Below are 11,324 nucleotides of genomic sequence, written 5' to 3'. Positions count from 1 at the left end.
CCAAGACCTCAAAAGTGCTTTCAGCCTGATGTTTCTTTTGGGGTTAACGTGGGGCTTTGCCTTTTTTGCCTGGGGAGCAGTGAGGATATTTTTCTTGTATCTCTTCAGCATTTTTAACACCTTGCAAGGTAATTTCAGAATGGAGGAGTGCTATAAACACAAGGGTTTCGGAATGTGAAATAACAATACATCTGTAATATCGTGTCACTCAAGCATGGGGGAAGAGGAGAACTGATACTGCTTTTGTATTAGAGGCTTTAGCTATTTTAAAAGGAAAGTTCTGTTACAGTGGGATGACAGTGTCTAGATAAGTTGCTGTGATAGGTAGATTACTAAAGATATAAATTCATGCCTTGGAAACACAGGTCCTGATAAATGCGCCTTGTCAGGAACTGGCATGATCCTTTTCATCTGGCCATAAAAACAGCTGATAGAATCAAGTTGCAGATTATTCTTAAACCAAATCTGCAGAAAACTCTTCCTATTACCTTCACGTGCACAAAGAAGTCAGTGCAACTCTTGGCCAACATGATTATGAAATAGTAGCGTGGCTTGGGTTAGAAGAGATCTTAAAGATCCTGATGTTGGGCCAGGAACACTTTGCCCACACAGAACACATTGGTATCAGTGGCATGACAGAAGTTTAGAAAAGGGGCAACAGATAGGAGAGATTCACGAGTTTTCATGTGTGTTCTCCATTCTTCTTTAGGGTTCTTTATCTTTGTGTTTCACTGCCTAGTGAAGGATGAAGTAGTGAAGCAGTGCCGAGTACACTTCTGCTGGGGAAGATTTCGTCTGAGTAGTTATTCTGGTAAGCACTGAAGGGATTTGTTCAGTTGACTCATAAATCTTCGTCTGCTACTGGTGTCACATTTGTTCTGCATTAAGAAATAAGGCTCCTCTCAACAGCCCTTCTGCATTGCATTGGATAACTGTTCTTTAATAGGTCTTTATCCTCTTGCATTAACTGCTTGTGATATGATGACAGGGTGACAGCATGCAGTGAAAACTGCAGATTTCCAAAAAATATTTCAGCTCGGTCTCTTAACTCTGTTCTCACATGCCATTCAGTGCTCCCTTATGTGAGCCGTATTTTTGGTGGCTTTCCAGTCTTCATATAGCTGAGATTCTGAAATTTATGCAGAATATTGGGCATACAAGTTGCCAATTTTAATGTGCAGTCGCTGGATTTGCTCAGCCTGGGAAGAAGGGAGATTATTTGAGATTTGACTGTTGACTTATCTAAAGATAAGAAAACCCATACTAATACTTATATGTCTGATTGAGAAAGCATCAGGAAATCAGGAATCTCTCTCAGAAGATTTGACTCACCAGTTGTACCATTCAAAGCCAATATGTACATGGATTATTGCAAGATAACAGGTATCTATCCAGCACCTACCTGTAAACTTCTTCATACTTTTGGCATAAATTGAAAGAGTGGGACTGTTTCCAGGGAAAAAACCTAAGTGTTACCAGTACTGTGGCCATAAATTTTGGTTTTATATTGCCTTTTGGAATGTCACTGCATTTCTGTGATGGAAAGGCTAATCAGAGCATGTGGAATGCTCTGACTCCTCCCCCTCAGGGAAGACTCTATCATAGAGTTTTCCCCACCTAGGGTTATAGAGAAGACTGAACCCATGATGCTCTGCAGCGCTACTGTCAATCTACATCAGATTGCCTCGCCCATTGGCCGGGTGACACTGCCCACCCCAATTATTCATCCCTCATCCCCCTGCAGGTTGCTGCCCTTGGTCCTGCCCTTTGCCCTCACCTGTGCCCTCAGGTCATTGGTCACTGACCCCACACTTCAGTCGTGCAGACCACATGGTTTGGTCTTTTGTCTCTGGTCCCTTTGGCATGGTGAATGCAATAAACCCCTTGCTGGAATATATCATGCAAAGATCCTTTCTGCCTTTCCTCTGCTGAGTTATCTGTGGCATGTGCATGGACTCGAAATGGCTGTTCTTGTGGCCTTACTCTGAGCGGCTTCTGAAGGAGGTGTTTCAAAGAAGGTTGCAGCATTTCTACCACCCTGTCACGCTGCAACAAGAGCATAGTCTGTTTCTATTGCTTTGTCAGGAAATATTAACTATATTCTGGTATATTTTATCTGCCATGAATGTGTACTGAAGAGTTTTGTGTTTAGTATATTCTGTGCTTAGCCATACTATTGAGAAAACTATTTCAGGTTTTCATTATATTCTTATTTTAGAAATTTTTGAACAACAGTAATAAATGTTTGCTATGTAATACACAAACCCTAATGTTATAGTTTTGATACAATATGATATTTACTTATCATAAGTATATCTGCAGTAAAAATCCCACCTCATTTCAACTAATGTATTTAAAGGAACTCTGTTTCTCTTTTCCTCCTCCCTCTCTTTCCACTAGCTGAAAAGCCAATAAAAAAATTCTCCTCCTATCCAGTTCAGAACAAGACCTATGTGCATTTCTCCTAGGCATGTTTTGAGATACAGAAGGGAGTGAAAGTATTTCATGCACAACAGGAATCTGTTTTTCAGACACAAGCTTCTACCTTTCCATTGACCCTGCTGACATGCTGCAAGCTAAATATTAAACATTTTTTTATCAATTGAAGTCCAGCCTGGGGAGAAGAGACAGTTAAAGAAATGTCTCAATTATACTTGCAATCAGCTAATCAGACTTTGTGTGCATCTGTGGAATCAAGCTCTGAAAATGAAAGCAGCAATGAAAAATGGACCGAAGACTCCTTTCCAGGATTAGAAATATTGTGCACAATTTATGTTACATACGCTGTGATCATTTCAGTGGGTCTCCTTGGAAATGCAATACTCATCAAAGTTTTTTTCAAGATTAAATCAATGCAGACGGTTCCCAACGTCTTCATCACCAGCCTGGCATTCGGAGACCTGCTGCTTTTACTAACGTGTGTGCCTATAGATGCAACACGTTACATTGTGGATACCTGGCTCTTCGGAAGAATTGGGTGCAAGCTGCTGTCTTTTATCCAGTTAACATCAGTTGGAGTATCAGTGTTTACCCTGACTGTTCTCAGTGCTGACAGGTGAGTCTGTGCAACTGATTTGCCAGGAGACGCTGCAGGTTTGAAATTAGAAATTAATAAAATAGCAGATATCATAATTTTGCACAGTCTTAAACAGCACATTGCAATAGATTAAAAATCCCAACATACCAGCCCCCCATGTAATTTTAAAATGTGTGATAGTAAAATTGTAGCACTTCTTTTTAAGGCAGTGAGGTGAGGAAAACTCTTTAACTCTTCTGACCTTTTATTAGTTTGAGGTACAGTACAAGGGTTTTTCTCAATTGCGCAGAAAAAGGAAATGGCTTAAGTTGGGAAAAGACAGTATATTGGTGCTATCTAGTGGTACAGTGAAGTAGTCAAGGAAGATGAAAAACAAAACTGATTATGAGTGAAAATTCTTTAACCTATGTACTCAGGGATGCTTTAAAATCCTAGAACATAAAAGACTGACATGGAATAAAAAGCCAAACAAAACCACAGAACAGACTGGGGGACAAAGGAATGACTCTCGTGATTTGATGGCTAATGTAATTTTCTCCTTGAGAAGTGTATATATATATAATTCTTTTTCTCTTGTAGTTCTTCTGTCTTTTACAGAAATATTTTAGCCCAGGGGTCATGAAATTAAACTCAGGTTGTAATGACAGCATTACTAGGAGGGATCAGTGTTCTGACTGCTGTCAGTAAGTGCTGAATCTGTTTTCTGCATACTTCTTTCTTGAATGAACAAAACTAAGAGGAGATTTCAGTCCAATCAGCAGGAGCATTGAGGAGTAGAAAAACAAAAAATGAAATTTAGTATTGAGAGAGAAAAAAGGTCCTCTTGTCTGCCAGTGATTGTGGATTGTATGTAATAGCAAATTGTACATGTGTCCAGAATGTTACCAGTGGTACAGTTACTGTACTCCAAAATAATCAGCCAGCACAGGAATGACTGCATAGGGTCAAATCAAGGATCCATGTAGACCAATATTAGCCTCCAGCAGTGGTAGGATAAGGACAAGAAAAGACATGTAGGAAGAATAAAAAACCTCTATTGAACTACATTTTTAACCCTATACCTTCAGATGACACTGAACAGATGTTGTTTCTGTCTATTTATTATAACCTCAAAGAATTTCTCTTTTGGATACTTGTTCAGCTTTTTCTTGAACTTGCTTAGCAATGGCTTTCACTGCCTGTACAAAGTAATTCCTTTTATTTCTGCACTGCACATGGCTTCATTTGATGGTGCTGGCACTTGTGTTGGGAGACAGTGATCTCTCTTCATGTCCCCAGGCTATTCATGTCGTAATCCATCCTTAGGTTGTGTTTCTTCTAGTTAAAGTGTGCAGAGCAACACACGATAATAAAAAGTTGCATGAATCAGGAATACAGGTAATTGCACAATTGTCTCTTTTGTTCTCCATTTTTTTCCTAATACTACCTAACATTTTGCTTTTTTGTTGTTGTTTTGGTTTGGGTTTATTTTAGGGTTTTTTAACTACTGCTGAAAATAAACTAATGTTTATGTTGAACTATCTATTGTAGCTCCAAGGTCTTGGTCCTGCAGGATGTCAATTCAGAATTGACCATGACTAGATGACCTTTAAAGATCCCTTCCAACCCCAACTCTCCTCTGATTGTATGGTTTAGACACTTGTTTCTGTGTTTAATTCTTCATGGTAGCTTTTATATATATACTCTGCACTACATTCTCACAGAGTAACTACATCATAAACTTTTTACAGAGCAAGCTCAGATCAGTCACGGGCTTAACGCCAGACTGTTGTGTTCCAATATGCTAGAAGAGCTCAAAGTGAATAAAAATGGTATTTATTTGATAAATAGCAAGCCAGCTTCCAGCTTTCTATTTAAATTTGCCTAGAGGAGAAAAAGACCAGATCCTCAGCTTGTGCAAAATGATACAACTAAGCTTTCTTATCCTCTGGGTCCTTTTTCACCGCCTTTCTTTTCATGCCAGCCTTGTGCTCCCCAGGAGGGGTTGCTTCTTTCTGCATTATCAAGACTCCCTGGTCCTTTAGGAGCAGGGTATATTGTTTCTTGTGCTTCATCCGCCTTCATGGAAATTGGTCTATGTCCCAGTTCCACACAGATTATCACACATCTATAGATTAATCCAGATTCTTCTTGTATGTCTGACTCAGTCCATATGCTGCAGAATCACAGGCATGAATCAAAAGCAGTGCCCTCTCCTGCTTTATAAATAAGAATGAATCCTGGAGTATTATTTTGAGTCAGATCACTGCACTTAGCAGGGGTCTCAGGAAGACAGAAGAATGGAGGGGCGAACATGCATGGTTTCATCTATTTATAAAGTAGTTAACCTGTTTCGTACCTTCATCAATGTTGCATACAAATTCCCTCATATATCTTTCGAGGCAGTGTCATAAAATTAGGAGTCATGATTGCCCTTAGTGATTCCAATCCAAACTTTAGAAGTCATCTTTACATAGGAAGGTTTTAATGGCAACTCCTGCCTGTCAATCCATTGAAATACATGCCTGAAATTAATTTTTACATTTTGATTTTAATTCCAAAGAGCTGGTGTCTGCTTTCATTTCCAAGAGAATTCCAGCACCCTTTGTTTAGCGAGAACAGTAATGGCTTTAGCCTTAAGAATTTTGCAGTATGTGCTCACATTATTTCTGTGTTTATTCTGACAGCAATGTTGGTCATTCTAGGTACAGAGCCATTGTTAAACCCTTGGAACTGCAGACTTCAGATGCGCTCCTGAAGACCTGCTGTAAAGCGGGCTGTGTTTGGATTGTCTCCATGATATTTGCTATCCCAGAGGCTGTTTTTTCAGATTTGTATTCTTTCAGCAATCCTGAGAAAAATATAACTTTTGAGGCGTGTGCCCCCTATCCTGTATCTGAGAAGATCCTGCAGGAAGCTCACTCCCTGGTTTGCTTCTTAGTGTTCTATATTGTGCCCTTAGCTGTCATTTCTGTCTACTACTTTCTTATCGCCAGAACTTTATATAAAAGTACATCCAACATGCCAGCAGAAGAACACTCTCATGCCCGTAAGCAGGTAAGCTCTGATCAAGCACTAAACTCTCCAATTTTCTAAAGTCTATTGTGTTGATTAAATACTAATTCTTACGTACAGAACTTTACCTCATAATGGAGTAAAAAGCTCCACAAACTGTACCAAATTTGAATCCAAACTCATCTGTGCACTTAGGCATATGCTCGTGACTCATCGTTTGTGAGTGTCCACTCTTTCCTAAAGAGAGACGGGTCTGTGTTTTATCGTGACCCTGTAAACTCAAGAGTTAAAACATTGAATTTTAAACACTGGGACCTCATCCATGTGAGCTGACACATTAATTACTGTATTTTTAAGTCCTAGTCTAGATGAGTGTCATATGATATATAATGGAAAAGAAAAGTGCTCTTGACTGGGAATGCTTTGTTAAAAAATATGAAATAGATTTATTTTCTGGTTTAGGTCTTCTGGTTTGGGGTTTTATTTGTTCATTTTATTTTTACTTTTTGCTTTTTTTGGTTATTCAAGCATTTAGACTTTTACACTGCTTTGCAAATCAGCACCACCAACAAAAATATTTTACTAATTGCTATTACTACCAGCTATGCATTTCTTTCTTGTAGATTGAATCCCGCAAGAGAGTTGCAAAGACAGTGCTGGTGCTTGTGGCTCTGTTTGCCTTCTGCTGGTTGCCCAACCACATCCTCTACCTGTACCGCTCTTTCACATACCACACTTCTGTCAATGCTTCCACCTTTCATCTGATAGCAACTATTTTTTCCCGTGCCTTGGCCTTCAGCAATTCCTGTGTCAACCCTTTTGCTCTTTATTGGCTGAGCAAAAGTTTCCGGCAACATTTTAAAAAGCAAGTCTCATGCTGCAAGGCAGCATTCTGTGCAAAGCCTCCCACTGCTCCCCAGAGCAGTTCTCCTACCAGAGCCCTGTCAGTCACAGGCAGCATGCGTGGCTCAGAAATCAGTGTTACGCTGCTAACAGATTATAGCATCACGAAAGAAGAGGAAAGTGTTTAGTCCATGTGGGAAGAAGAAGGACAGAAACTGAGTCATTGCTATCAAGTCCCTGCTACTGGTATCCTGGAAAGAGGTGCCATGGCTTGCCCTATCTGTGAAAGTGTGTTCATCAGGAGTTCCTCATCTTTCAAAATATAGAATAAAGAAATCAAATTGTGTGGGGGAAGAAGCTGCAACAGCTTAGCTTTCCAGCATAAGCTCAAAGGGATTACTCATGTTTCCAGGAATGAACACAGATTCCTAGCTGGAATTCTTATACTGGGCAGGAAGGGACTTAGCAGAGTTGGTGCAAGAATTGGCTGTAAGGATAGTTTTGTTCTTGGTGACTTGCTTTTTGAGTCATGACTGTGAGCTCCCTCTGACAACTGCTTGCATCCGCAGCAAGCAAGCAAAGCCACTTGGTCATAACACGATCAACCAGGCACATTTTTTATTTATTTATTTATTTTCTTGTCCTGAATGTTAAAAATGAGTAAACACACAAGAAAGAATGCTAAAATGAAAGAAGGCTAAGATTTGTAGCACTGTAAAGTAAAAGAGAAAAAGCAATATGGGCCAGATCCACAGTAGCTGTTGCTCTGTCAGTGACACAGAAATTCTGGGTAAGAGCTGACTGCTTTGTAGTGAGATGGATGTTCCTAAGAAGTCAAGGGAACGAGCAGGTGATAATTTCTCTGAGAACCTTATAATCACCTTTAACCACACTTGTAAAATTCCTTGTGATATATGGGTAAAACATCTTGATAGTGCAGAGTTTTTTATTGTTACAGTGAATTAATATCAATAAATTGGGGTGGGTCTGTATCAAGGGTTCTATTTGGGATTTACAGTGCACTTCTGAAGTGCTCAAATATCCCCCTTCTGTCTTACTTTATATCCCAAAGTGGTCTTGAGTGCCCAACCTTGATTTCCCTAAGATGGAACTGTGTGTCCAATCCATCAAACCAGACTAGAGTGAGTTTGAAGTGAAAAATGTACAGTATGGAGAGGCAGACTGACCCTTTACCTGCACAGATCCACTCCTGCTCTAGTGTATGTGGTTGTATCTAAGTGGTTTACACATCTTCAAGCACACTGGGAGAGCTGGATTTTTTCTGCTATGCTAATTTTCTATTCTTCAAGTTGTATCCCTTTTTAACATTAAGATAGGCTGTCTTAATGCCATAGGCCTTCTGATCTCAAATCCACTGATTTTATGACTGGGCTTGCAGAGGCAAATCAGGACAGCCTGTCCATGCACAGCAGCACTGCTGGCAGGGACTGCCTTCCCATCAGGAAGTACAGGAGGCAAGTCTTCCTACCCCATGTTACAAAATATTTGAGTGACACTTATTTTTATGAATTTTATGTTCCCTGAACCAAAATTTTGTTCTGTGGAAGCTGGTGATAGAAAACACAATAGATTTTCCATTGTTTAAATGAAGGGACTTCTATTCCAAGAAAGAATCTGTGTGTTAAAATATAGAACAGAAGTTGCAACATATGAGCTAAAATAATTCTGTCAGTCACACAACCTTCAATTTTAGCTAACCCTTGAAGGTATAGCCCTCCTTCAACTGCACAGAGCCCCTTAGCAACATATGGCTGGAGACCCATCCACTCATGCATCATTAACTAAGTCGATTATAAGATGAGAAAATGTATTTATAGACTCTCTCTCTTGCCTGCTCTAATCAGAAAAATAAAGCCAAACTGTAAATCCCAGGGGCATTGCAATACAACCTCAGTCATCATCATAAACCAGTTACTGACAGACCAGTTTAATCCCATCAGACATGGCCTTGTTTTACTATGGTCCTCATGTTACAAGCTGCAAGGCTACATGCACTACTTTTCAAATGGATTCTTCCTTTTATTGTACCAATTGCAAACCAGGATAGGATCACTGAAATAAATGGAAATCCAATAGTACAGAAATACAATTTATTGCAAAGCAGACTCCAGAGACCTTATTTTATTCTCCTTGTCTCAATGTAACACATTGCCTGGAAGAGAGCCATGTACAAATATGAACATGTTGCACTGCTGTTTTCTTCTTCTCTCTTTCCTTCATGGAGCTGCAGGTGAGACTGAAATAAGTAGATAAGCCTACACACGTATGAACGTACATTTATCTTCCTGGATCTTACTACAGGAAATTCTAAACCAAGGAAATATCCACCAACAATACCGTTGCTTACAGCCTTTTTTATTTTAGCTTAGTAATGCCTTTGGGAAACAGATCTACATGTTTCTGGACTTCACAGTTTGTCTCTGTCAGAGACCAAATTTCCCACAGCAAAATCTTTGGCTAACCCTTAAAACCCAGTTTCCTAATTCACCGTTTCTCTTCATTTACATGCAGCTACTTTTTGCTTGTGTAACTTCTCCTCTAACTGGATTGTCCTTCTATTGTGAATATATCTTGTTACAAAACTGATGTTTTTGCTATATTCTGCACATGTTCTGTTTAAAGACTGGCAATATTTCAAGCCACAATTTAATTATTCCATGTACTTTATGCATTGATAATTCTGTACATTCGAATCTTCATGGCCTGATGTATTTGAGTGATATATGGGTCGACATATATTTTTATCTAACCAATCTGATATTATTTATCGCATCTACTCCCCACAATATCATTATGCATAAAAGGTCTCCACATTACTATAATTGGATTTAGGGGAAAAGGGTTGCTTCTTTTGCAATCTTTGTGTTCCAAAAACCAGATTCTTTCATCCCTAAGTAATACAAGTGTAATTCTATAAAAGCATATGGAAATACCATCTATTTACATAAGTACTGAGTATTATCTAGCAAATAAAAGGGATGAATAATTAGGGGTTCACTATTTATGTCCGCAGCGTAAGAACAGGTAGGACAAAAGGCACAAAGTACTTGAAGGCTGACTCCCTCAAAGGTTCTGTCCATATGGAGTCATACTGAGAAAGTAAATACAGTTTCTAGGACACACTGGGTTTTTTAGTTTGTTTTTGTGAATGAAATGTAGACATTTCACGTGCACATTAGCAACAGTTTCAATATCAGTAGTTAATCCACCCCAAAATCCACAAAAATTAAGAAACCTATGTCAAAACATTGCTAAAGTGAGAGTGACTGGGATATAAAAGTTAGTTACACAATTACAGCCATTTTAAAGCTCCCGCTCCTGTTCCCATAAAAATTGTTTTGTTTTATTTTACATGGGCTGCCTGTTGACATTCCTGTGCTTCTGCTAAGAGTATTACAATTAAAGAATAAGAATAACCCAAAGGTACACACAGCTACAGTACTTACACGTTTCAATCAGTGTTACTTTAAAAATATAATATGGGTTTTAATCAGCATTTAGTTGTCGGCTCTGCCACAGATGGTCCCCCCAGTGCAAGGTGAACTATGACATGGAGTTTCTGTGCACGGGACATGATATTGAATTTTTAGTACATCTGTACTCGTTCTGTAATTTTTCCTACCATTAAGACTCCTCATCACTCTCAGTAACCTGTGTAACAGATACAGGCTCCAGACCCTTGAAAAGCACGGAGGAGTAGCCTGTCTGTACTTAGTCATTAGTTACTGCCTTCACTTAACATAACAAAGCAGCTCAGGAAAATAGTGCCTACTAAATTAAGGATTAGCCAGCAAATTGCTGGTTCCCTTATTAAAAGAAGCAAAACACTTCAGGAAAACCAATTTATCTATACTTTTAGTAGGTGGTACCTCTAGAACAACATTCAGGTTGTACCTTTAGGACATCAATCAGCTCTGATGAGCCAAAATGGGCTTGTATGACACAGACACAGATACAGAATCATCATGCTAATGCCTCCTTTTAATATTTGCTTTGAGACATTTTGCCAGAATTTAAAACATCATTTCTTGACAACTTGGACTGATCCCAGCTTTGGAACGCTTGCGCCCTTTGCGCCCTCCTCAGAAGATGCAGCTTGCAGCAGCAGTGCTTGTGCAGCCGTGATCTGTGTATTTTCAAGCATGAGATTGAGAGGAAAGTTGTATTGACACCACAAAATGATGAGTTTCCAGCTGAGTTGTCTCCCTGGACTGTTCACTGTGTCTTTACCAAGGATGAGGTAACAGATGGCAGTGACACCACTGGAGGCTGCACCACAGCAGCTGCTGTCACACATTCTGTTATGCAAAGGAAGTGTGAGGGAATTCGAGGCAGTTTGTCCTCATAACTACATCAAAGTGTGCAGAGCAGTTTTACTGAGCATTACCCCTGCTGCACAGAAGCACTCTCTCACTCCCATTGGACTGAG

The 11,324-nt window shown here is 39.5% G+C and overlaps 1 protein-coding gene across 1 annotated transcript; it reads left to right on the top strand.

Annotated features, from left to right (window-relative positions):
• The first annotated feature begins 2,605 nt into the window (after positions 1 to 2,605).
• BRS3 (bombesin receptor subtype 3) lies at positions 2,606 to 7,610 on the top strand. The gene is made up of 3 exons (XM_058814274.1): positions 2,606 to 3,055; positions 5,722 to 6,073; positions 6,655 to 7,610. The coding sequence occupies exons 1-3, from the start codon at positions 2,640 to 2,642 to the stop codon at positions 7,060 to 7,062; spliced, it is 1,176 nt and encodes a 391-aa protein (XP_058670257.1). The 5' UTR covers positions 2,606 to 2,639; the 3' UTR covers positions 7,063 to 7,610.
• The last annotated feature ends 3,714 nt before the right edge of the window (positions 7,611 to 11,324 follow it).

The sequence above is a fragment of the Ammospiza caudacuta genome, chromosome 14 (genome assembly GCF_027887145.1).
Source record: "Ammospiza caudacuta isolate bAmmCau1 chromosome 14, bAmmCau1.pri, whole genome shotgun sequence".
In the NCBI taxonomy this organism is placed as follows: Eukaryota; Metazoa; Chordata; class Aves; order Passeriformes; family Passerellidae; genus Ammospiza; species Ammospiza caudacuta.
Note: the sequence above shows the minus strand (reverse complement) of the source record. Positions and strands in the feature narration are given on the sequence as shown.

Bases quoted from the DNA above. Each gene is read 5' to 3' on its own strand.
- BRS3 (XM_058814274.1), top strand. From the start codon at position 2,640: ATGTCTCAATTATACTTGCAATCAGCTAATCAGACTTTGTGTGCATCT. The intron at 3,056-5,721 runs GTGAGTCTGTGC...TGGTCATTCTAG, and splicing joins ACTGTTCTCAGTGCTGACAG to GTACAGAGCCATTGTTAAAC. The intron at 6,074-6,654 runs GTAAGCTCTGAT...TCTTTCTTGTAG, and splicing joins ACTCTCATGCCCGTAAGCAG to ATTGAATCCCGCAAGAGAGT.